This window comes from Dermacentor andersoni, chromosome 5 (assembly GCF_023375885.2).
Source record: "Dermacentor andersoni chromosome 5, qqDerAnde1_hic_scaffold, whole genome shotgun sequence".
Classification (NCBI taxonomy): domain Eukaryota; kingdom Metazoa; phylum Arthropoda; class Arachnida; order Ixodida; family Ixodidae; genus Dermacentor; species Dermacentor andersoni.
This window is the reverse complement of record NC_092818.1, coordinates 178,455,459-178,482,559: the sequence shown is the minus strand read 5'-3', so window position 1 is coordinate 178,482,559 and position 27,101 is coordinate 178,455,459. Positions and strand designations below refer to the sequence as shown.

At 43.9% G+C, this 27,101-nt stretch overlaps 1 protein-coding gene across 5 annotated transcripts in view; it reads left to right on the top strand.

The window, feature by feature from the left end:
• LOC126531668 (neural cell adhesion molecule 2-like) overlaps window positions 1–27,101 on the top strand; it is a 71,888-nt gene extending 44,787 nt beyond the window's left edge. The window contains exons 2-14 of one of the 5 annotated variants that reach the window (XM_050179314.3): window positions 4,393–4,752; window positions 5,194–5,304; window positions 8,012–8,218; window positions 9,115–9,429; window positions 11,289–11,543; window positions 12,172–12,456; window positions 13,171–13,494; window positions 15,558–15,683; window positions 19,570–19,597; window positions 23,165–23,256; window positions 24,628–24,746; window positions 25,521–25,694; window positions 26,736–27,101. In XM_050179314.3, coding sequence (XP_050035271.2) covers window positions 4,393–4,752; window positions 5,194–5,304; window positions 8,012–8,218; window positions 9,115–9,429; window positions 11,289–11,543; window positions 12,172–12,456; window positions 13,171–13,494; window positions 15,558–15,683; window positions 19,570–19,597; window positions 23,165–23,256; window positions 24,628–24,746; window positions 25,521–25,676 — 2,378 coding nt within the window. In that variant the 3' untranslated portion in view covers window positions 25,677–25,694; window positions 26,736–27,101. Of the gene's footprint in view, window positions 1–4,389; window positions 4,753–5,193; window positions 5,305–8,011; window positions 8,219–9,114; window positions 9,430–11,288; window positions 11,544–12,171; window positions 12,457–13,170; window positions 13,495–15,557; window positions 15,684–19,569; window positions 19,598–23,164; window positions 23,257–24,619; window positions 24,747–25,520; window positions 25,695–26,735 lie in introns of those variants that run through there. The other 4 variants (XM_055071364.2, XM_055071365.2, XM_055071366.2 and 1 more) reach the window with 4 other exon arrangements.

Genomic DNA, 27,101 nt, shown 5'->3' with positions numbered 1-27,101 from the left:
CACGACCCCAAGAACGATCTAGTGTAAGAGGCACCATAATTACTTATCTACATTGTGCACCATATTGCATTCGGTCCCCGCCGTTGCTTATCTACTTTAAGCTAACACGGCGCATTCATTACAACGGTCGTTTGTTTCGCACGGCTGTGCTTCCCGCGATAAGAGCCAGGTGCGTGGTCTGGGCCTTGTTCCGCAGTGTGCTGGAAACGATCTTGCGCCGTACAGGACTGCCTGGGGGAGATTCGTGGTCGCACGCAGAAAGTAAATCAACTAAACCTTCTTTGGTTCACATCTAGCCACAGTGGTTTCATCAAAACAGTGCGGCGTAGTGGAAGTTAATGCTCGTGTTGGCTGATCAGCGGCCGAGTTCACTGAGCCTTTCTTTGCGCGGTAAAAAAAGTTTTGCGATAGCATGGAGTCAGTGCACAGGCCAGTCAGAGCGGACACTGATACAATCGAACTTTATGCACTGATTCATTTTATAGTTCGTTGCCTAGGTGGACGTTTTACGTCCTCTTTGCTGCTTGGTTCAGCGCGTTGCACAAGGGTGGTATTCTCAAGCACTTTGTGGGGCACGATCACTTTCGCGAGATTTCGTGTGACGCATTTACACATTCTAGCCGGGGAGTTTGCAAGGCGAATCCACTTGGAGTGAATTCCCAGGATGACCCCAGTTTCGAAGTATTAGGTCCAAACTTTGCGGAGAAATGCATTTGCGTTACAGTTACTTTTGTACTTCAAGGCATAAAACAGCGTTTTGTTAGAAAGTAAGTGGAACGACAGCCCATTTTTACTAAAGTTTGACGGTGCATATCTCGTAAACGGTGTCATCCACACTATTATGTTCATGTAGATATTCCTTGCAATCTGAACCGCTATGTTTTGTAAATTGCAATATCTGGTATACTTAGAAACTTGAGTAGCTAATTTTTGTGGATTATTCGATAATACATTTCAAATTTTTATGCTTGTCCACCCCTTCGAGTAGACCAGCTCATAGACTAGAATTATGGTATCTGCCAGAGGCAATTTTTAAAAATGTTTGAAAGTGTACATGCGAAATCTCGCGAGAATGATCGCGTCCCCGAAAAGGATTGCTCGAGGATACCGCTACCCCGGGTAATTTTAAAACCTTAGTGGTTCCGCAAGAGATTCACACAACAATGCATATAGGTCGGCACTGACATCCTGTCTTTTCGGCGAATGCAAAGTGTCTGTCTAATGTCTGCTACAGCGGAAGTGACTGCAGCAGAATATCGCCAGTCAGGCGCGATGCGCCGTTTCTTATGGCGAAATCGGGTGGTCGATCCGGCTTTCCGAGTCGGATTGCAAAACGCTCGCGATCAGATTCAGAGAAAGCACGCGCCACCACCCTGAAGGCGCGTCACATTCCGGATAAGGAAGGAAGCGATGACCCAGGGAAAGTTTCGGGAATGCCCGACTCAACGCCGCCGCATCACACAGCAATATCGCATCGCGGCGAGCGAGGCCGTAAGCCCCACAGAACGTGGTGGGCTACAAAAGCGACAGCCACAGTGGTCGTGGCTTGCAAGTCAGTCCGACGCCGGCATATATAGTTTTCAGCACTATGATAAGATGCTGTGCGTGCTTGCCTCTCGACTCAAAAAGAAGTGAAGGTGCCATTGACAAATTCAAACGTTCCCGCTTCACCATCATCCAGTGTGAAGCATAGAAAGTACGACATCACAATTACGAAACCGTCTGAACTGCAGCACTGACATCGGTAAAAGTGCGCTACATACAGAGCTCGCGTGACTTGAAACAAGCTGGATGTTGTGATTTCTTCGGCGTTGTCGGTGGGAATATATAGGGGCACTCCAAGTCGAACTTCAGCGATCTGAAAGAGCCAATTCAATGCAGTCGCAGCACCATTTTTCAACCAGCCGAACAAGAGGGCTACTACCTCTGGAGTGCTCTGAAATGACCACCCGAAGATGATGTAGCTTTCCTTTTCGCTGATGACCTTGTAAAGGTATTTAGTTTTGTCTTGAAATTGCAGCCAGCGGGTATATTTTTGCTCCGTGATGCATCAGTCTACATCGTAATGCCACTGACGCCACGGAATCGCTAATCGCGGAAGTTGTAGAGCGCCGAATAATATACCAGATTCTCCAACTTTCCACGGTACATCGCTTTGCCGGTATGTCGCCAAACGTTACCGGCTCATGCCCTCATCAAATAATAATAATAATAATAATAATAATAATAATAATAATAATAATAATAATAATAATAATAATAATAATAATAATAATAATAATAAAGAAGTTCCGCAGAGCGTTGCGTTTCTTTCTACTGCGATCGCTCTTACGGGTTCCCTTCCTTTCGAAGTTATGAGGTTAGTCTCCACCGGTGTTTTATAAACAAGTTGTGACGGAATTTCTCAACGATTGCACCGAGGATTCAAAATTCTTACCACAAATTTCCAGTAGAAAATTCAATCTCTCAATTGCTCCGTTTTTCTTTTTGCTTTATTAGCTGACATGAACGTCGTACTCTACAGTATACAACCACACATGACACAAACATGCTTAAATCATACTAAAACCTAAAACCATCAACCCTATATATATGGCTGCGGAGTCATCATCATCATCATTATCAGCCTGGTTACGCCCACTGCAGGGCAAAGACCTCTCTCATACTTCTCCAACAACCCCGGTCATGTACTAATTATGGCCATGTCGTCCCTGCAAACTTCTTAATCTCATCCGCCCACCTAACTTTCTGCATCCGCCTGCTACGCTTCCCTTCCCTTGGAATCCAGTCCGTAACCCTTAATGACCATCGGTTATCTTCCCTCCTCATTACATGTCCTGCCCATGCCCATTTATATTTGTTGATTTCAACTGAGGTGTCATTAACTCGCGTTTGTTCCCTCACCCAATCTGCTCTTTTCTTATCCCTTAACGTTACACCCATCAGTCTTCTTTCCATAGCTCGTTGCATCGTCCTCAATTTAAGTAGTACTCTTTTCGTAAGCCTCCAGGTTTCTGCCGCGTAGTTGAGTATTGGTAAGAAACAGCTGTTATACACATTTCTCTTGAGGGATAATGGCAACCTGCTGTTCATGATCTGAGAATGCCTGCCAAACGCACCCCAGCCCATTCTTATTCTGATTATTTCCGTCTCATGATCCGGATCCGCCGTCACTACCTCCCCTAAGTAGATGTATTCCCTTACCACTTCCAGTGCCTCGCTACCTATTGTAAATTGCTGTTCTCTTCCGAGACTGTTAAACATTACTTTAGTTTTCTGCAGATTAATTTTCAGACCCACCCTTCTGCTTTGCCTCTCCAGGTCAGTGAGCATGCATTGCAATTGGTCTCCTGAGTTACTAAGCAAGGCAATATCATCAGGGAATCGCAAGTTGCTAAGGTATTCTCCATCAACTTTTATCCCCAATTCTTCCCACTCCAGGTCTCTGAATACCTCCTGTAAACATGCTGTGAATAGCATTGGAGATATCGTATCTCCCTGTCTGACACCTTTCTTTATTGGGATTTTGTTGCTTTCTTTGTGGAGGATTACGGTGGCTGTGGAACCGCTATAGATAGCTTCCAGTATCTTTACATATGGCTCATCTACACCCTGATTTCGTAATGACTGCTGAGGTTTCGACAGAATCAAACGCTTTCTCGTAATTACCCTGCGGAGTGGCTGCGGAGGGGCTGAGAGTAATCAGACTTCTCTCTATGCCGCTCCGCGAATCCTTTGGCGAAGAATAATAATGTGTCCAGATACTAATGTGCCTGGTTTCTTGGACGCTTGCACAAGTTATTGCATGTCGCTTGTTCTGCAGCTTATTTATAAATGTGCACCAATGGATAAAAAATAAACGGAGCCGGTGTTAAGAAACGATAGGCAGGAAAGAGGAGAAAGGAAAGTGTCTCTCCACTTCACCACCGAAAGGAGGCTCGAAATGAGATTGTTCGTGCGTACATGCAAATATTTCCTCTAACCGACGCCACGCTATGTAGTAAGACTTACTTCAAATAACATTGCGCAATAATATTGTTTGAATAAATAAGGATTTCTTGGGGAAATGAGGGGGGGGGGAAGGGGAATGGGTGGCGCTGAAACGTATTGTCAGCTGCTCCTTTTCACATGAGAAACCCGACGCACAATACAAAAACAATATAAACGTATAATGGAATGAATGTGCCAATATAAAAACAGGTACCCAGTGCAATGTTTTTGGACCTTAAGCCATAGTTTGTTACTTTTTTTGTGGATCGCGTTATTGTTTTTAGCATCTTTACGGCAGTCTTGTGTTTGCATAATCTGTGCCGCAGTTCTTACCTTTGTCCTGCTATACTCTACATATTCTACTAAGGAGAAGTTCCCCCTCCCGCTTTTCCTGCCCAGCAGCTAGCAATGCCCCTTTGGAAGTGACAGCTGTGGCGGGTGGAGATGCCTGGCTCCCGTGCAACATTACCCCCGACGGTAACGAAGAGCGTCCCGTCGCCCTGATCCTGTGGTACAAGGACAACTCTTCGACTCCCGTCTACACGGTTGACGCTCGTTGGGGCAGCCTTCTCCAAGGAGCTCGGCACTTCCCGAGCGAGGAGGACGAGGAGCTGGCTGCCCGGATGAGCTTCGAGGCCGGGCACCAGCCGGCGCTGCTGCGAGTGACCCGCGTCCAAGCCGAGGACGCGGGCGTGTACCGCTGTCGCGTGGACTACCGCCAGGCGCGCACTGAAGTCACGTTCTCCACTCTACGCGTCATAGGTGAGGGCCAATAGAACGCTTAAACGAACAATCTGTCGCAGTAGCAACCGTGGCATCACTTACCGTAACTTGGCAGAAAAACCGAAACTCGTCAGAGAGAATGCAAACTTGCTACGAGCTAAAATTGCTGTAGATACCATACGTAGTTGGTGCTTTCGGTTTCACGGAGTTTTCTTAGAAGGGGTGCACAGGACTTCTAAGTAGCCCTTTAGGTGAATTTGACGGCAAATGAAAGAGAACCTATGTAGTCCATAACGAGCATTACATCAGTGATAGACGCTAACTTTCGTGGAAAAGAAGCGCCAAAAGTTCAATATAGTATAATCAGGACGGTTGAACAAGTAGCAACCATTCATCTTAAGAGAAATTCGTTGCTTCTTACGCCATTAGTATTTCTCGCAAAGTTGCGTTTAGCTGTCGTTCGTTTATGCATATCCGCAGTGCCTCCGAGGGAGCTGATAGTTCTCGACGAGTACGGCCAGAGACAAGTTGATGTCCTTGGGCCATACAACGAGGGCGCCACTGTTCTTCTAGTGTGCGAAGTGGAGGGAGGTGAGCGCATGCGCACTTGACTTCCTGGCCTCTTCATTTGCGTTTGGTAGTGTCCCTTGCATAAAAAATCAGTTGCATCGTAAATAATAAAAAATAAAGAAAAAGAACTTGTCAGCAACAAACAGTCAATATAATCTGAAGAAAATTTTGTGACGATTTTTAAAGGGCTGCGATTGGGAGACTTATTTTTTCTCGGGATGTCTGCGGATCCACAAAATGTGTGAAGGATTTGAAGGCAGTTGAAAGTGGATCTTACATTAAATGTACGAGCGCACCATTTATAAGCATTGTCACGAAGTAGTGAGACGCCAAAGAATGTGCTTGATATGACCAGCTACTGCTCGCTAGCACTTTCCGCCTACATCTATCAAACTTGAAATATAAAGGAGGTCTGTGCTGAATGGCGCTTACGTCTTGAAATAAGTTCATCTCAAAAGAACAGCCAGCATGCTGCATTGTAGAAGGTGCTGGTGAACTGCGTGTAGCAGATATCATAAAAACGTTGCTCCGACGGCTGAAAAGACACGCACATCTTTATGAATCAGGACCCTACGTCTGAGAAAAATTTGGGAACGATAATTCAATTCAATATGTTCTTGAAGATGTCTCTCCAATTAAAGGTGCAATGGCTTCTTCCTTTGTTTCAACATGTAAGATTTTAAGGAAGCACAAGGTGTCTCAGAAAATAAGCCAAGGTTTTTTTTTTTGTGTAGACCATACCGAATTAAAATTAGCCAGCGGCAGATAGCATGTCTCTAGTCATTGAGCTGGATTACTCAAAAAGGCGGAGATTACTTCCACGAGATATCGAAACACATAACCAACTAATTAACGAAACTTCACTATCTTTTTAGTAATTACCTTGTGGCACATATCTCAATTTATGAATGGTTGTGGATGTATTGTAACGGATGACTATAGACATGGCACCTACGTCAAAGAACGAAAAATTGAAGAGACTGCTAAATAAAGGCTATGCGTGCAATCATTGCGGCTGTCTTCTAATTTGCCTTCTTGCAACAACTTTTGCTCGGGTCCGTCTTTCGAAAGGTTGGCGCAGTTTCCACGCTTCTGTAGCTTTTGCAACAACGACAGAAAGTTTGTAAAGAAAGAAGGAAAAATAAAGCGGTGAGTAGCATTATGGTGCCGGCATTCCCGCATCGAAAGGAAGCATGTTTTACTTCAATAACCAAACTACTGACGCTCGAAACAAATGTATTGGAATGTGGTAAGTGGGAAAAGTAATTCGACGGCAGTGACGTCTGCTGTCTGGTTCTATAGAACAAAGACCGGCACGCACGGTAGACAGTATGTCACCCATAAGAGAGACAGAGAGAGAGAGAGGACAACGGAACGAATAAATCATAAATATACCTCGGCTTGCAAGACATAGTGGTACTGTACGAGTGTCTGCATCATGTCTTCCACCTCTTTTGCAATGCGACTGTCCTCATTGTGCTGTACAACCATGTGGAGATGTCATTGTGGAGATCGAATTCATTCGTCAATCTTTTCTTTTTTATGGGCTTCGCTAAACGTTCGCAAAAGAGCCTATATATATTATTTATGAGACATTCGTGTGAGTCTAGGATGGCGTCGGAATGTCGCGGCGGCGTCTCTTTGTTCTTCAGAAGGTGTCGGCGTAAGAAACCAGCGATGAATACCGCGGAGTCACTAGTAGCCCGAGAACTCGCTCTTTGAATAGGCGGAGAGCGAGATTATGCAATGCGACGCGTTGAAAGGAAGGCCTATTTTGTTTATGATGTTGCAATATTTCAGCCTTTTCCGCTTCTTTCCACGTGATCATGGAAGAAAAAATTATGAACTGCCAGTCTAAGATATATTTCTTTACATATTCTACCAGTGCCGCGGACATATAGAGAACTGGTTATCTAGCAGCATTATAAATGTATCAAGGTCACTCCTATAACACCTCCTACACTGCGTGAATGCATCCGCTTATTCTGGATAAAACTGTATGAGAATTTGAGGACAGCCAATTTTATTCCTTTTTTTTTGCGGCTGAGCACAAAGCTTTTGAAAGACGGTTCTTTGCCGCTAGAGGTATGGCCGTTTGAAAAGCAGCCATACCTCTAGCGGCAAAATTTGAAAAGCCGACAGACACTTCAGTTCGTTCTCGTGGAAACAATGCAAAGAGACTTCGCCACGAAGACCCTTTAGTGCATGCTGCCGAAAATGGAGCTCATATGGAGTCGCTCCTCCAGCTTACGCTGTAGCTGTGCTACGTGTTCCGTGTATCACTCACTTTTTGGTACTGTTGTCCTTGACTTTAGCTGTTGCCTAGAGATGCAAATCGACATGGCTCGGCCGCAAATTAGAGCATCATTGTGTTTACCGTGTGCGCTAATTTACCGATAGAGATTATTTGCACAGTGCTTAGATGCATGAGTGTGTGTGTGTGCGTGTGTGTGCGTGTGTGTGCGCGTGTGTGCGTGTGTGTGCGTGCGTGTGTGTGTGCGTGGATGTGTGCGTACGTCCACATGCGTGTGTATGTTTTTGTATTCTGACTTGAAAGGGCTTTAAATCGGTGTCTCCGAACAATGTTGACATTTGAAGTGCGATCAGCGTGTAAATAACCGGCAAAAAAATTCCTCTATACGAACAGAGACAAATCTGTCAGTAAGAAAGCCTACAGGAGTGAATTCGCGGCGACATTTCTGCAAAGTGCTCTCAACTTGTACTTCAGGGGATCCTCCACCTGAAGTTGTTTGGTATAAGGACAACGAATTGCTGGACGCCAGCTTCTCTGTGCTGTGGCCGCAAGGGGTCGTGCGGAACGAGCTGCGACTAGGCCCCCTACGACGACGAGACCTTCTCGTCGCGCTTCAGTGCACTGCTTCGAATAACAACCTCACGGAGGAGCTGACAGCCCGGCTTAAGCTGGATCTCACTCGTGAGTTTGCAGAGTGAGCTCGCGTGCTGTGCTAGCGTAGCGCATGTGTCACGTTCCCCCCTTCCTCCATGTTGTTGTATTTGCGCTATTCCTTGCAATACATCGCACCAACAAGGCCGAATCTCTTCACTCGAGCTCGTCAGTCGTGTGTTTGAATTGACAGACACGATTGCCATATCTAGTTTTATAAGCCGTCGTAGCCTTTTACGTAATCAAATTGACAACGCGGTCCACTTTCAGAAATCTTCTGTAATGTAATTGTTCCCTCTTTTGTGGACGTTCGGACGCCACACATTAATGATAATGAGCAGCATGGTATCAATGTGTTCTCTGTGACGACAGAAAATGGCAAATGACATTTGTTCTTACGCAAGGGAAGCTTTGCGTATGGCAATCCTGTATATTTACACGTGTACTTATATTTAACGGCACTACCACGTGACAATATCAAACGCTCGTAAAGAAAGACTACGAAATATGCTTGTTGTGTATACCAAGATGCACACAGTTTAATAGGTTGCTATTTGTGTCCTGCGAAGAATGAAACGCACATTTTGGCTAATGGGCACATAAATCTACAGTTGAAGCAGAACACCAAATCTTTGGGGTCACATAACTAAGCATATGAACTTTTTTCCCCTTTATCTGAGGACAATCGATTATTGAGCAAGGCTGAGTGGCGATGTTTTCCAGCTCATATCTTCCATCTCAGTTCATAGCGGTTATCAAGTGACAAGATTCAGAAAGTGGCAACACATTCATTTCCTGCTCGGTCAGAGTAACACTTGAAGAGACATGCTTTTGATACATGTCCTGCGACTTTTCACGTCATGTCGCTTTTGCAAGCGCCTCACAATTGATAACCTTCATGTCTATGTCCCATGTCACTGGAGCAGTGAAACCCACGGAGGTGAAGGTGTCGTTGCCAGCACTGTCGGCCCCTTCTGGTGGCGCCACCCTGGTGGCCGGTGAGGTGGCTGAGGCGCGTTGCCAAGCGCGGGGCGCGCGGCCCGTGGCGCAAGTCGCATGGTTCAAGGGAAGCGAGCGGCTTCAGCACGACCGGCTGCTGTCTCGCGAGCCAGGGTTGACGCTGAGCGCTGTGAGCTTCGTGGTCCGCGCCCAGGACCACGGTTTGCAGCTTACGTGCCGTGCAGACAACCCGAGCCTTCCAGGGAGCGAAATCAGCGATTCATTTGTGCTTGATGTTCAGTGTGAGTAGATGAACTAAGCTTCTGTACAAGTCATCTCTTTTGCGATGTGATGTATCATAGTGGCAAAAATGGGGAAGAGGGAGAAGAGGGCAGATAATATAATGTGTAAAAGGTACTTGTTGTCACTGCCACCGCCATCACGTCACCATCATTTACTTATAAAACAAAAGCATACTACATGTTTCCAAAATATTTGATATGGTATATACATATATAAATATCCACACAACAAAGAAACTTAGTGCAACACTGACATCCTTGTGTGTGCTGTGAGACCTGTAGAAGTTTCTCCGGCTACTATAAAGAACCAACCTTGCAGACAGTATAGTCCAGAAAAGCGCTATTTGTAGTTCACCAGCGACTTTGCCTTTGCTAGAAATGGTATAAAGCTACGCCGACCGTTACTCATTATAGGTTATTCATTACGAATTTTTTAATTATTTCATGCTATTAAGCAGACATGAACTCAACGTCGAACTATGCGCCGATGAGTGAGTCGATGAGCTCTGCGAGTATTTAGAGCGAGGACGTGGTGTGCCATCCGACTTAAAAATATGTATTTTATTTATAACTGTACCATGTTGTGCAATCCCTATTATTAGTAGAAGTATTTAAGGCTTCAATGTCAAGGCACCTGTTGTGCTCAAAGTGCGGCTCATAAACTGAGGCGCCCACATTGGTAAAAAACGTTAAAGATGGACGTAAATAAGTTTACTAATCATGTGACCAAATGTTTCATTGATTGATTGATCGATCGATCGATCGATTGATTGATTGATTGATTGATTGATTGATTGATTGATTGATTGATTGATTGATTGAAATAACAGCTATCCGAAAGAACGAACAGCAGAAGTGACGTAGTATCAAGACAAGAATCCGAAGAATGTTGTTGGCTGCAGGTGGATCTGTTAGTGTGGGCATTGCCGGTGACGTAACGTGCCAAAGTATTGAAACATTCATAGTGTTAGACGAAGACAAAAGTGCGTTGGAGGGTAGTCAATTGAAAGCACTTGTATGGCATGTATTTGTGTCTGTGCAAGCAAATACGCCAGGGGAGACGCGGGAAAACACCTTCAAATTAGCGCGGAAGTGCGGCAAGCGCGGAGCGCAGCCCATCTGTAATAGCAGCCTAGCGCACAATAATATATCAACTAAACCGAATGAATACAGCGCTTTGTAATGTTGGTTTTTCCTCAGGCGTATGCAAGAGGAACATTAGTTACCCAATATCAATTTGATCTTCGTTGTAATGGTCGCAAAGAGTTCAGTGGTTGCCTATAGCTGTTGTGTAAGCGATCGAGAGTGCGTCGTGCCAGATATAAGTTCGGTTTTACACCCTACAATAGAGGAGGGTAATTAGAAAGAAACGAAGAAAAAATATAGAGATAGACGGAGAACAAGTGCATGATAACTTCTGGTCTCGATAACTACACGCAATCCCAGCACAGGATCACGTGCAGCGCAATAAGCACCATTTGAGGCGGAAAAAATTTGTGCAGGTTTGTCGCACTCGAGAATGAAAGCAGTGCCTTAGCTGCCCACTTCAGCAATGGTTTTTTGAGGTTGACATGGTAAAACTATCTGTTTTGACAATGGTCTGTGACCAGCCCTAGCTAGCGCAGTCGCAAGGAATTCTTTCTACGTGCGCACTGCATCGAGGACATTCACACAAAACATGTTCTAGGATTTCCTCGTAAACCACAGCCATCACATGTAGCGTTGTCGGTTATCCCAAAAGGCGAAAGCCGAAATATTTCGTGAAGCCCAGTCCGAGGAATGGTTAACAAAGCACGACTTCTTCTTTTGCGATAAGTGCCTGAAGTCTGGCGCATTTTTCCTACCGTCGCTTGCTGCAGATCCACCGCAGCTGTCGCTCACTGCTTCCGACCTTCGTCCCCACGAGGGTGACAACTCGACGCTACGCTGCGATTGGAGCGCCAACCCCAGCGTGAACGCCGTCTGGTGGCGTCGCGACGGGCAGCTGCTGGAGTGGCGAGACGAAGTGCTTCACCTGAGCAACGTGACTAGAGCTCACTCCGGCCTTTATGAGTGCCTGGCCTCTAACCGTTTCGGTGAAAGCTTCAGCAATCAACTGAGGCTCTCCGTGCAATGTAAGTGCCGTATGCAAGGTCAAATATATTCGTCACAAACGCGTCTGGTTGAAATAAGAGCAGTTAATGAAGAGTGCTCTAAATTCTTCGTGACAAAATACTAAAAATGAATTCGAGGGAAAATCATGTTGGCCAGAAACCCATTCAGTTTGCTAGAGAAACTGTACAGAAGAACCAAAAGGTAAAAAGAAGGCACGAGTATTGCTTATACATCCAATTGGAGTGAGAGCAGCCAGAAAAATATCCAGTAGGAGGCATCAATAACTCTTTTGTTTCCGCTTTTCAGCTTCAGGAAGTTCTAGAGCACCCTATTTATTTAATGCGATAGCGACGAATTTTCGCCAACGTTCCGAGGAGCCTTTGATCCGAAACGATGGTCTACTTCAAGTTTTTCTTGTTCATGAGCTACATGCACGTAAAGAAATAGCTACACTTAATAGCCCGATATCTCATCTACTTCACCAATGCAGAATCACTTAGTGTTTTGAGGTCTTTGTAAGCAGTGCGCCTGGCGACAGACACTTCGGATAATAACCGCTAAAATGACAAAGATTATTTATTAAGCTACGCCTCGTGTTATTCCATTTCCGTTCGGTTCCTCTTCTCCCGCTCTTTACCTCGCGAGCAGACGCTCCCGAGTGCGCCGAGGGTCAAAGGGCAGAGTACGCGGCGTCACCCGAACTCCGCGTCGCTTGCGAGGTTCGCGCCAATCCGAGCGACGAGCTGCACTTCGAGTGGCTGGCCAACACCACGAAGCGTGCGGGCCGCATCAACAGCCTGGCGGTGAATGGAACCCGGGCCCTCGCGCGGGCTGTCGCCAGCAGGGAGCTGGAGTACGGCCTGCTGCTCTGCTGGGCATCAAACAACGTGGGAAAGCAGCGCGATCCGTGCATCTTCCGCATCGTGCCGCCTGGTGGGTGTCGGCGCTCAAGCAAGATTGAGTATTGCCGAAATTCAGTCTGGGCTGTTAGAAGAAAACGTGAACAAGTACACTGTAATTAACACTGTCTGAGTGTGCTTTCCTTTCTTTCTTTTTTGCCAGCCGCGCTTTAGCCGTGCATGCCATGCACTAGTCAGTGCAGCAGCGCCGGACTAACTGGGTTTCCCTGTGCTCATTTGCGATTCCTACGCGTAGCGACGGGGAAGCATATATAGGAACCATTTTCACTGTTTTACACATGTCCCAGATATTCATGACAGTGTCTCTTTATCAAGTACCAATTTTGTAGGCTTCGAATCACCGTTTTACCTAATGACATGTCGTGGCCACATGCATCCTCTTTCGCAGCCCTGAATCCTATCTAATTTGTAATTTGATTGCCTGCTGTTTTTAGGAATTTGCCGCCTTTGAAGGTGTTTCCTAGCTTCCTCTTCCTTCCTTTCTCCCTTCCTTCCTTCATTTATTTCTTGCTTGTTTCCTTTACTGCTTCCTTACCTCCTTTTTTATTTCTTTTATTGCTTCCTTTATTTGTTGCTTTTTGTCTTTAATTCCTTCCTTGCTGCCTTCCTTCCTACCACCTTTCCTTCCTCCATCTCTTATATAATTTCTTTCTTGCTTGCTTCTTTCGTTCCTTCCTTGCTTCTTTCCTTTCCTTCTTTCTTTCTTTCTTCGTCGCGATTTGCGCAGCACCTCCGGGAAGTCCTCACAACTGTACGGTGACTGCTCAAAGTCAAGACGGCATGGCGGTCACCTGTTCACCGGGCTCAACAGGCGGTCTCCTAGTGACATTCTTCGCCGAGCTGCTCATTGAAGGAGCGGCGACGTCGCCTCCTACGCTGTTGCAAAACGCCAGCGACTCCCGGCGGCCAGAGTTCAACTTCGCAGGGTTGCCCAAGGAGGGCTCATTGCTGGTCCGAGTTTACGCAGCCAACTCGCAGGGCCGAAGCGCCCACGCTGAGGTGCACCTTCCCGCCGGATTATCGCTGCTGCACAAACCCTCTCCCACCATCGGTGAGTTTCGCTTATACGAGCGTCGTCACGAGATGCTGCAGCTACAGGTGCGCTTAGCTTTGCGATCGAGGCCGGCCATTGCAGCGCTTGAGCGTTTCTTACATTGTCACTGGGGTAGTCACGATCCGTCGGACAGTTCATTGTCTCTTTGAAATCTAAGAGGAACGCGGGAAGCTTCCTTGCAGTCTATAGCAGATTCTTCCGGAAACACAAGGTCTGTCAGTTTTTAAGTAGAGCGTCTCTTTCACCCCAGTACCTTGGGCAAACAACGAGTTCTAAGTGGTTCGTAACCAAAATAACAGAATATAACTATTAGGAACGAGCAAACTAGGCAAGAAGAGTACACCTGTGCTGACCATAACCATCCAGACATATAAGAGATACGGGAACAAAAAAGAAAAGAAAGAAAGAAAGAAACGAAGGAAACAATTTATTGTAAATGTAACCTAATACCTCCTGTTGGTGGGATACCACATTTACACGATTCTAATGCGCCTTCGACCGTAACGCGCAATTTGACTTTACCGGCCAGAAGTTAAAGAAATGATGTGTCCACGATGGCTCGTTCACCATACTTTCACAGTAAAACAGATATGGCAATAACGATTTGTTCCCACTTCTGAAAGGAAATTTATAACAAACGAACTACAGTGGACCGCGAGCATCGCTCATCCTCCTGGTACATCTGCTCTTTATCACTATGAACCCCCCCCCCCCCCCCAGTATAATATTTTCTTGAAGAAAATAACAAAACAAAAACAAAAGAGAACGCGTCATCTTCGCTGCCATTGATAGCAGTCAAGATACCACACTTGTGAAACACCTCGACGACCATGCAGCCTAGATATCTGATGAAACGGGCATAAACATTGCCAAAGCACGCACAGCTGCTGTGACAGGTGCATTAGATAGGATTACAGCAATTTTTGACACAATGACGACAGGCTGTCACTACAAGAGGTCTTCTTTCTTACTCTATTCTAACTCGCATGCAAGTCTTTGATAAGTTGTCTCGCAAGAAAGGCGCATTTTGTCATTGATTAAACACAACATGTAAAACATAGCTTAAAAAGACAAGGAGCACTATCGATGTACTGCAGGCTGAATCTTAGTTTGTGCGATTGCGTGGCGATCGAAGGCACTAACTATAGCCCTGCGAAGAGTTCGACGAAGCGCCTAAAGAAGAGCTCTCCACGTAATCCCCGCAGCTTGACAGGTGTTATTCGTCTATATAAATAGACATAACATCGCCATCTGTGCACCCACGTGCGGCTGCGTTAACGCGCGCGTTTAGAAAGGTTCTGAGTAACTGAACACTCTAGGGCACGAGAAACAAGAAAAGTGTAAGTAACTAGGCGCTCTAGCAAGCATATTTTACTTGAAAAACTCGAGAGGAGAAATGTGCAAAAAAGAAGAAGCGTTGCCTTGAATTCCGCTCCACCTGTCGCTCTTCCTTTTCTTCTACTGATGTGAAGAAAGTGTGTCTCGATTGCGGGAGATGAACACGTCCAACACTACTTTTGTTCTTTTCTTCTTCTCTGCCTTTATTGACATTTGGTTAAAGTCATGCTGCCTTTTGTTCTAACGGCAACTTATGCTACGCTTTATTGTCACACGCAGGAGAAACTAATGGGTGAAAGGTTTGCCTAATCCGCTACTCTTGTTTTTGCAAATATGTTTGTGATCTTGTAGTAGCATACGAGCTGCCTAAAGTTGGCCGGAAATTCCTCCGTGCAAAACACTCAGTAGTACTGATGACCTTCACATGAAGATAATCAACATCTGCTTTCGTCAAGTAACAAAGCTTAAACATTAACAAAACTTAAACCCAGGTTTGCGTTATGTTATGTCTCTTGCGGACGACATTTTCCTGCCGATTGAGCACGTAGAAGCCTCACTAACAAGGCAACCAGGGACGCGTTAGTTGCTCCTGCACATGACACGTTCACCAACAACGTATTTTCACGAATAACCAGTATTTTCGCAAGTTCTAATGTACGGGCAGCGTTTTAGTTGCTATATTTCTATTTTTGGTTGGACTCCTTGTTTTTTTTATTTTGCAGACTCCAGCGCGGTGAAGCTACCAGGCCATGTTTTGGGCTTTCTCGTTACGGCAGTCGTCGCACTTGTTTTTGTTATTGTCTCTCTGACTGCTGCGGGACACTGGAAGCGACGGCGGAGGCGTAAAGGTGGGCGCAATTGTTTGTTGAACATTTTAGAAAAGAAGCTTTCAAACTATGGTGTAAAAGCCTCTTTCTGGGAATTAACGAGGAAACATTTCCATTGAAGTACTGTTCATTCTAAAGAAAGTGTAGGTCACCGCTGCAGGTGACTACGGCATTTATTTGAAGCGGCCGCTGGTTGACGATGGCCCCAGGTGCGTTACTTCCACGACGCTGCTCGGACCATGCGAGCTGCCGTATTATCCGCGTGAAAAATTCACACTTGGCGGTTTTCTTCATCGACAGCGTTGTAGCCCCTAGATTGCGTAACGCAGCCATAAAAAGATATAGCCTTAGGCTCAAATGTGAATTCTCTGGGCGCTGTTGCAGCCAGAACTGTCCTATTTTCACACTATGCAATCTCCAGTGGCTCTAGCTGCCTTTTATCTACGAAGCTAGACAAGTGTCTATGGCCACAGGCCTTAACCGGATGCTTTTCCCGGAAGCTCCCATATATGTACGTGGCAGTGGATAAATGGTCTTGCACGTCATTCGTTTCACCGCTGTCGACGAGATTTGTGGAAATTGTTCATATCTTCTTGGTATAAAGCCACACCTGAATTCACGAAGGGCTTTGTATGCACATTGATTTTTAAGGGAAGACACCAGCCACTAGTCATAGGAACCACGTTACCAGTGAGGTGAGCTGGCCAATAACAAAATTTTTGCAAGAAAATATGTGTGAATTCAGCTCGAAGTATTGTTATTTAGCTAATAAATTATTTTACAGAAAGTTGTCGAATTTCGAAAACTAAAAGAAGGAAGCATTAAAATTACAGCTCTGTAAGATCAAACGGAAGCGATTTCACAATTTTGTCAGCTGTAGCTGTTGTTACACCCAAAGGCGAGCGAAATTTATATAATATATAGTACCATAAAATATATAATTAATTTGCAAGTATGACTTCTACAAGCTCTCCGTAAACACCGTAATAATTTTAGCTGACCTGCAAATTAAGGAATCACGTTGCCCACTTCAGACTTTCTAACAAACGAAGTTTACAAAATTCAGATGTCTATTTCTGGGCAGGGCTACGGGGTCGCAAGCTTCGTGATACAATTTTTTAGACTTAGTGATATTTACAAGCTTATGTTAAAAGAAAAGTCCTTCACTCAAGCTTTTTGTGTATCAAATAGGAAGAACCTAGCTTTTCCTATAACAATATACTGCTTTAGTGTCATAGTGAGTTAATTTTAAGTTAATTAAATTAAGCCATGGGGTTTTACGTGCGAAAACTACGATCTGATTATAAGGCACGCCGAAGTTGGAGACTCCGGAATAATTTTGTTCTCCTGGGGTTCTTTAACGCGCACCTAATTCTAAGTACGCGGGTCTTTTCGCATTTCGCCCCCGTCGAAATGCTGCCGCCGTAGCCGGGATTTGATCCTGCGGCCTTGTGCTTAGTAGCCCAACACCATAGCCACTAACGAGCCACGGCGGGTTGAGTTCATTTTGTTGGACACTGAAGCTTGTTCCTTGACTTGCAATAAAAAGTTTACAGTGCACAATAGGAATCAGGATATGCGTGAAAGATTAGAACATCGGACGCCCTTTAACTTTTTTTTTAGTGGTAGTTGCGCAACATCGCTTAAATGGAACGGCGGGCCTCTGTTTCAGATGTTGGAGATCATTTAGCTTCCCTTCCTATGCTTTAATATGGTTTCGTGTCTAGCTTAATATCATGAGTGCAGCTGAGTTAGCGTTAACTGTGCGGTCATACCAGAAACAGCTTTCTTTTCTCATTAGCCACGCGTCGCTCAACATAACGAAAAATGAAATGTACCCTCTCGGGAGTAGGTCGCGAGCAATAAAAAGAACCGTTCTATCTACACAAAGCTATAACATTCTCCGTCCCTTCTGCTTTACATTTCCCCCTTGAAAATATTTATCTCTGGGGTGTTTTTCTTTTGCCGCACCAATTTTTCATTAAAGATTGCCTATGGCACATATCACAATTCTAACCCTTAACCTAAATTACTCGATGAGGTGGCCATCACGTCTACGAAAAATCAAAATATTAAGTTGAATAATTAAGATAATTACGCTAAATGCATTTTTAACAATTACTTTACGCCACATACTTTATTCAACGATTTATAGGCGCTGAGTTCGCTTGGAACAAATTCTCTACACAGCACCAGTTCCGCGATCATAATTTTCAAATTTTCCTTCGAAATGAATTGGTGTTCCACTTACTTTTGTGCGTCAATGCATAAAACAGCGGTTTCTTAAAAAACGAACTGCACTGGCAATCCATTTTCTCGGAGATATTGAAAATTATTATCTTGGAACTGGCGCGGTCCAGAGAATTTGTTCCAAGTGGATACGCCTGGGGAACTAACCTATTATGATTTGTAGGTTTAGATATGTGCGGCAAAGTAAAGAATGATAATGTTAATTAGCATAATTATGTTAAAAACAAGCATTAGAAACCGTTAAAATACTTGAAGTTAATAAAACCACATATGTATATATATATATATATATATATATATATATATATATATATATATATATATATATATCTATATATATATATATATATATATATATATATATATATATATATATATATATATATATATATATATATATATATATATATATATATATATACATATATATACATATATATATTAAACAAGACAGTTTACAGACACAGTGCGAATCAAAATTGTGTAAATTTGTACTTGCTTGTTACTAATTCGTTCACTATTGTATGTAGGCATTCTATTGCCACTCTGCTGTATGCAGTATGTACAAAATAATGTGTATATATATATATATATATATATATATATATATATATATATATATATATATATATATATATATATATAGATGTACATTATTTTGTACATACTTGATACCGTTCGGTCCAAGCAGAGTGGCAATAGAATACCTAAATAGTGAACGAATCAGTAACAAGCAAGTACAAATTTACACAATTTTTATTCGCACTGTGTCTGTAAACTGTCTTTCCAATCCGTTATTGTTCGGGGAAAAAAAGAAAGTTTACTCGTTTCAGTTCGAGCGTAATAGGGTGTTAGTGAGACAGGATGATACTGTCTTAAGTGCCGTGTTAATGCAGGCGTTATGTAAGTCGATGGTTTCAAGTTTGTTGTTCAGAAGGAGGGAAAGAAATTGCAGCCTCGGCTGCTTCCGGTGGGATTGAAGAGTAGGTATAGAATTTCCTGACATAACTTTAGAGGGAGAGTCCAGCTTTGCTAATTTATGAAAAATAAACCTGACTGCCTTTCTTTGTATTTTTTCAAGCCGCGCGATATTTCACTTAGCGTAAGGATCCCATGCTATACACGCATACTCTACCTTTGGTGTAATAAATGAAAAATAACAGTAATTTTTCGCTAGGAGGAAAATTTTTGAGTGTGTCTCTAAGGAAACAAAGTTCGCAGAAAGCAGAGAAACAAATATAGTTAATGGGCATGTTCCAAGACAATGTGGAAGTCAAAGCAACACCTAAGTATTCGTAGTTGTTAGTCTGACGCAGTGCTGAAGAAAGTATATATAGCGTATAAAAAAAAAAGTTAGCGTTTTTCTTTACAAGTAATACGAAGAAATGCGGATTTTTCAGCGTTAATAAACATCACCCATTTATTACATAACTTCAATATGTCACTTAAACTCCTTTCGATGAGAATCTCATCATTCTAACACGTTATATCACTGTGGAAAATACAATAATTGGCGAACAGTCTACTACGCGCACCAGCAGTTGATTTTAACAATGTCAGTTATATACACTAGAACAGCAAAGGACCCAAGACACTACCTTGTGGTAGTGTCTCGGTAGGTAATATATATGACCAATATTTTGTTTTTGCTTTGCAGAGGCAAAACACTCAGTCCAGCTTCAAAAGTAAGTATTTCTACCATTTCAACAGTTTGTGCCTGGAAATTTGGAAGTAGAATTCTTTTATTTCCTTTTGAGCACATCGTCCTGCTGCACCTGATGTGTGATAGTGGCGCTCAAGGAAAAGCCAATAGGTTAGCAGTGAAGCACAATATAGCAGTTGTTGCTTCGGGGGAGATATTTGCGATTGCGCTGGCATAATTCTCTAAAGGCCACGGGTTAATGGACTGTACATTACTGTGCAACCAGCTATACGTGAAATGACGAGTACTATTGCGAGAGAGAGACATGTCACGTTAGCTTCAACAAAACGTAACCATGAAAGAGCACTCATTTTTACCCTCCACCACCAAGGGACGTAAATATTGCGTTGTTGCGACACTATTAAACAGCTCCTGGCGGGCTCTACTGAAACCATTGTCGCAGTTGCGCTGCGGTGCCTGCTTTCGCAACATCAGTGACGCATGCAAAGCAGTTGCACCTGTTGCGCTATGGCCGCAGCTCTTACGATATTATGTTGCGGTTGGCAAACAAAAAAATACAAATAAAAGTGGATAACACCATGAAGACGAAATGTGCCGGAAGACGTTGAAATTCATCTCCTATGGTAAATGCTTTCTAAACTTTGTGCTCTTCATCGAAGTTGACGCATGCAGCAGAAGCCATGCACGCTATGACTGAAAACGTATTCTAATTGGCCTGTTAACATTGCGCCGAGTGAACCATCCACCTTCCTAAGCCATAGTTCCTCTAGAACGCGCACTTTCTGTCTAATATTTCTACGAGTGAACAATAAATTTTGCGCTGCAGACTCATATTTTTCTCGACGTGCCGACGAAGGTGAGAGTCTGTCCTGTATGCCTTGGCTATCTTCTTTTCATGCAACCTTTCCGCTCAGCACAACATTCCCATCGCATCACCAACTAGCCCAACAGTCCTCCAATCTGAGCCATAGTTCGCCTGTTGGGCTTCGCAGCAGCTGTAACATCAATGCAAGATAGGAGTCCTAGGCGCAAAACTAACACGAGGCCTAAATTCACCGGCATCTGCACACGGCCGCATTTCTTTAACTGCATCAGCTCCGTCAGCATCCGCTGTCTACCCATCAGGGCTGTCTGAACCTGTGCACACACAAAGATGTATATATATATATATATATATATATATATATATATATATATATATATATATATATATATATATATATATATATATATATATATATATATATATATATATTGTGTATGTGCATATGTGGCCTGTTGTAGTGCCAGGAATTTAGTGGTATGTTGCGTTGGCCTCAGATTGACAAACAGCCTGCATCATTCATTTTACGGCGGAATGAATTGTTGAAATGAAAAATTTTTTCCTTTGTTGTATTAAGCTTTTTTGGTGAGGGGTGCGTGGCTAAAATACAGTTAAAAATGTCAGAATACTACGTAAGCAAAAGATGTCAGCAGAAACCTTCTTTGCTCTCTGACTTGCTCTCTTAGGCTTTAGTTCTCAACGCTTAAAACGCTGTGTTAGCAAACTTCAGTTTGAAGTCTACCTCACCTTTGATTCGGCTAAAGATAATTCCCAACGATTGTTGGGTGAGACTACTAAAGGGTCAGGAGCTGCTAGAGACAGCAAGAGATGGCGTAGAGACAGCGAGAAAACAAAAAGCCATTGAAAGTGAATGCGGCTGTTAGTTGAAAAGAAATAATTGCACACATTTGCACACGGGCACGGGGCAAATAATTGCACACGGGCACGGAAAACGCGCTACAAATTATCCCCCGTCAATTTCGGCGAAAATGGTGATAAAATGGCTATATGCTTCACTTTACCGCAAGTAGCACGCAAAGCCTTCCATCCGTGCTTCGAGATCATTACACTAATGCGAAAAAAAATGCTGTTACGCCACTTTTATGCACCTTACGTCACGTTCCCTGCTTAAAATCAACCACGTGCGTACATCGGGACAGTCGGAACGCCATGAGCACGTAGCGCTATTGCCTCGCATGGCTGCGCCGTGCCGTTCACATTATGACGGCGAACTGGAATTGCCTCTACAACAGCTGAAGCCAGACGTGTTCATAGCGGAGATGCGAATCGATGGAAAAGCGTGTGCTGCGGTGTAGCCAACCGAACTGCGAGAGATTGTTTGTTCTTCCCGGCCACGCGACTGTTCTTTAGCAGCTGGCGGATTTCCATAAAGCAAACAATCTCCGAGCAGCGACGACGATACGCTGTTACACGCGCGTAATTTGGTATACAGTGGCCTGCCTATCGTGACGTCTCCAGGGTTCCCTCAATCCTTTGCGTAATCCCTCACATCTCACCCCTTTTCCCGAAGCCGCGGCTTTCTTTTTTTTTTCCCTCGGCCCTTTTCTTCCGCCCTTCACAGGCACGGTCTTCCAGCGTGTCGAGGCGATCGATCGTGGATGGCGAACACCATCGCTCTAATGCGCCCACCGTTGGCCGGCTCGACTGGCCTCTCGGTCACTGCAAGGGCTGCCGTCGAAATCACGCGTTGCTGTCAGATTGATCGAGTGCGCGGCGTTGCGTGCAACGCACGCCGTGCTTTTACGGTCGACAAAGTTGAATCAATTCGCGAGCGGGACGGGAAGTTTCACGGAGCCGTTCTGGCTCATTATTAGATTGATTCGAAGCCCAGCCGCCTGTTATACAGCGTCGCTGTAAAACGTGTATACCGGCTCGGGCTTGGAATGATTGCTGCACGTTTTCCGGCAAAGCAGAATGCCGCTTCTCCTGACTTTGCGGACGGCAGCCGTAATAACGGTTGCCATTTGGCGAATGCCCCAACACACGATAGCGGATTGCAACATGGCCCCGAAATTGTTTCTGCTATGACCTGCGTTTGACTGATATGAAAGTTACGCGCTTACGTGTTGACCAGACAGAACTTTGTCGCCCGCTTGCTTAATTAAAACCACAGCGGCGTAGCCTGAGTGAGTCTGAGGTGTCTGATTGCGTATTGCAACACTCCAAGTTAAGGAAAAAAAACTCTACGACTGAGTTTTTGCAAAACACGCTTTAGAGCTCCTGTAATAACAGCGACGCTACGCAGGAACTTCAGTTTTCATTACACATTGTTTTAGGAACCAGCGAAGGTAGGACTTTCGCTTGGCCGGACGCAAGAAAAAAATATGTAAAGAAATTTCAAGCATGGCTTACAACTAAACTTTCTATGTCTTTATCGTTCGTAAACTGGGCAACGAAGCTATGGCTGCACCATGTTGTAGAAGCGTTAGTGTTAGCAAAGCGCTAATGGGACCTACATTCCTTTTTCGTTACTTTTTCTGTTGCGCAGAAACAAAGTTAAAATTAATTGCGACAGTTTAACATAAGCATATTCATTATTAACGGTGCAGTGGCTACAACTGCCTGGGTCTGTAGCTTCAGTAAGTTCATCTCTCAAACAATTAACGAACGACCAAAAGTAGTGCAACAGCACATCCCTCAATCAAAGATGCATTGAACTTGCTTTGAAATGAAATATTTCGCCCACCATGAATTGCAGGCGTAGAAGCAAGGGAAAAGAAAGAGAGAGATTTACTTTGTGTGCAGATATTCCCCTGAGAAAACCTTCTGCGAGTGCTCTTCTGGTGACGTCATGTATCAGTCTCCAGACCTCATCACGAGCAAGTACGGAGTGTCAGGCGAGTACACCAGATTCGATGTTGACTTGCAGTCTGTTTTAGGGCACTCGGTCCTTTAGAGAGAGCTTTGCTATATTTACCAGTATTCACTCGACAACCTCTTTTAGATCAATGCGGCAGTGTATGTATACCTTGTATGTATGTGAACATGCCTCTCACTTTGTGCGTGCGTGCGTGTCCATTACTTTTTAGATAAGGTGACACGGGGCGCCACAGAACCAAGTGGCTCACTAAACACAGTACTCATCTTTTACACATTCGATTTCTTTAGACTACTCATTTTCTTTCACTCTGTTGATGATTTAATGATTCTGCTCTAATCGCAGAAACTGCACAATGTGCCGATTTGTTACTGTGTTAGTTTTCTTTTTTAGCACATAGTTGCTTCTTTGTTGCTTCGTTGCTTAAGTGTTCCTAAATCACCCCAAGTTATCACACTTTGAACCTTTAAGAGTTTATGGTTACTGAAGGAGCTGGTGACAAAATATTATTCGACAGTTCATATTTCCAATCACATCTAAACAAACGGATTTCTGCCTAACGAATACTAAAAGAGCCGACCACTTATGCTTCTAAAGAGAATGTGTGCATAACAACGAGTTCATAGTCGCCGTAGCATAATCTTCTTCAGTGCGGCTGTGGATTTTTACTCTAGAAGGGCTCACACGTGGGAGGTACCCTGATATTTAATAGCAGTGTTCTTATATTCATGACATAGATGGCGCGTTAGTTATACAATGTGCTCTGCTATTCTTCTAGACGACGTATGCTCTCTTTACCTCCAGGTAACAAAGATGTATTTGGACAAGTCTTGCGAAATACTTTGATGACTTTTAAACCACATAACGCTCGCGACGCATCTGATATTTAATTCAGGAAGAGAAATTGTAGTTCAATGACCGCGTGCTCTGTGCACAAATCGCAAGGCACCCCCACTCCTCCTTCCCTGTCCCCCCCCTTAAAAAATGAAATACAACTGTTCGGTAAAACTGTCTATTTGCTTCCTAGACAAAGGAAATGGGAACTTTCAAAGAGTAAAAAAAATTTTAAACAACCCCCGCACGAACGTGCGCAAGAGGCTTTAAAGTCGTAAAACGTTATCCTTTAATGATATACTGAGCTAGCTCGACTGAGCACTAGTCAAGCCCCAGTGAAACGCAACAGAATGCCGGCCACCTGCTTCGGTCGTAAGCAGACGGGGTACGGAGGAAATAAGGTGGGAGCCACACATTGCACTGGTGTAGGCACCACATGAGGCGAAGTGCTAGCCTCAGGTTGCCAGTTTATCCCCCGTTTAGAATACAATGCATCACTGCATAATGTTTATTTGTGCACCCTTATTTATTCTTTTCTCTCATTTAAGCCGTGCAGACCAAGCCGTAGCAATGTCAGCATTGCATGGCCAGGTGGTCAGCGCGTCTGTGCTCGATACGTGCTGCCCTGGAGCGGTCAGCCGGGAGTCTAGCTGTGTGGAACCAGTACAAATCAAGGTTGGTTATGAAAGACAACGTCATTTCAAATCATACATTTTTATTTCTTGCTTTTTCTTTCTTCTTTTTTGCGCATGCGTATTAAAACGGGAATAGATGGCATGAATTCACTCGTCTGGTCAATGAGGAAGCATGCTGAAAGAAAGGACGGTGAAAATGCCAGCCAAGAAAGATAGGTTAAAAACTTTTAAGACGTTTCTGCGTCCGTACGGAAGCTTTGTTCACAACAGGCCTTGTGTTGCTGTGTGTCTCTTCCCAGCTGCTCGATAGGTTGAGCTTAAATCTGTTTTAGTCCGTATGCAGACAAACTTTTAACCTATCCTTTTCGGTTGTCATTTTTCATTATTATCACAAGGACGATTCGCATTATGTATAAGTATCTTTAGAAATATCGAAAGTGAATCTGAACACGGAGTCATTCATTTTGTGAACGCGGAAAGTCGTGCAAGTGCTGAGCGTAACACACATACCAGAAATATTGTATCCGGTGCTCTCTATCAAGCCAGTGCCTTAGGTATACTATATATTTTTTAGCAAAACGTTTTGACAGGCTCTAGCGAAAACTTTGTTGACCGTTATTATAGACTTCAGTTGGCACACCACAATTACTTCGATATATCTTTTTAAAAATCTGCATCACGAGCTTTTTTACTTTAGTCCTGAAATGAGGTATTCAAAGCAATTTTCGGTGAATCACGTATTAGAGTAATCTCGCACATCTGACCACTGTGCATTAACATGTCGACCTCGTTTTTTTTTTCATTTTTGTCGCAGCTCACAACATTCACCCCTAAAGCAAGCCCCGATGATCAGAGGCAGACGTCGTCTCCATGCATTTGTGCACCCTCTACTGTGCTGCCGACGCGAAGGTCTTCGCGCCCACAGGACTTGTACTGCACTGGCGGGGAGTCACCGATCACTACCACGTGAATGTCGAGAGAGTAGGAGGTTTGTGATTTGTGGTGGAAATTATGATGAAGATTGGCGATAACGTACACTTATTTCCGGAAAAAAATGAAAGTGTTTTAGCTCGGCCGTGTGTAGCAAGCATAGAAATGTATAACAAGGAGAATACAGTGTACATGAGGTTAAACCAGTATCTCTGCAATGTCTGGCTGTGCCGGAAAGGGTGGTGGGACAGAGAGACTATATACAGCCTAAAGACCGGCGGGCTACTGTGGGCTGGGGTAAGGTGGTTAAAAAAATCAAATCTAATAAAAGGAAAGAGGACATTAAATACAATAAAGAGAGGGAGAGAAAACAAACGCGATTCAGCACAGTATAAATCTTATCCGGTAGTCTCTTTGCCTCTGTCTAGATCTTTAGCGTTCTTTTTCAGGTAGTGGTACTTACAGGAAAAGCCACTCTCACGTAGGTGTCGCCGATATGGCTTCAACGTACTCCAGGTCACCAGAGTAATCACGTTCAAATTATTGGAGAGTGGATTTCAGTATCTCATCTCTTATTCGATCGCCACCAACGAAGACAATGCCTGCGATTCTATGACGTTCGGTTATTCAGCACACATGTCTGCTTAAAAGCCTTGTGCTGCCATGTGCTCCGCAGTGGTCGACGAAGAAATGCTTAATTGGCCTACACAATGATTTCACACATTGCCAGCTAGGGACAGTCCAGTCAAGCACACAAACACTTCTTGCTATGTGGCCTATTACCGTATTATTGTTTTGGGAAATTGATTGATTGATTGATTGATTGATTGATTGATTGATTGATTGATTGATTGATTGATTGATTGATTGATTGATTGATTGATTGATAACGAAAAGGCTGATATAATTTCGTCTCTACGTCTGCGTTGTTGGTCAGCTCTGCCGCAACGTTCTCGTAGTTTCCGACTGAATAAAAGATGCGAACCAATATTTACTCGAAGTACTTGTCTCTGAGTGTGTAAATCACTGGTAGCTTTCTGTTATTGTGTTCACGTTTATTTTTATATTTGTTCATGTGAACTCTTCTTTTCTTTTCTAGGGTTTATGCCCAGCTCAAGCAAACAGAAAGCCGAGCGACAGTCTGTGACGAAGACATCAGTGACGTTTCGGCAGTCCTGCTGATTCCTCTTATTTCGCACATGTGGGCGACGTCTTTTCCAACTGTTGCGTCAAAAGGAGGGAATCAAATCACGTGGACTTGTGCACCGATGTTTCGTTAGCTGGAGAAACTCATCTTTTCTTTTGGGGCACAAATGGTGCCTAACTATATCGATGTTTTTAAGTGAGAGTCCTAGGATTTATTCTGACAATTTTCGACAAAAAGTGCGTTTATAAACTAAACGAGAAGGCACCTGTCAGCGAAGACATAAACAGCACAAATAAATGATACATTTGTAAACTAGAA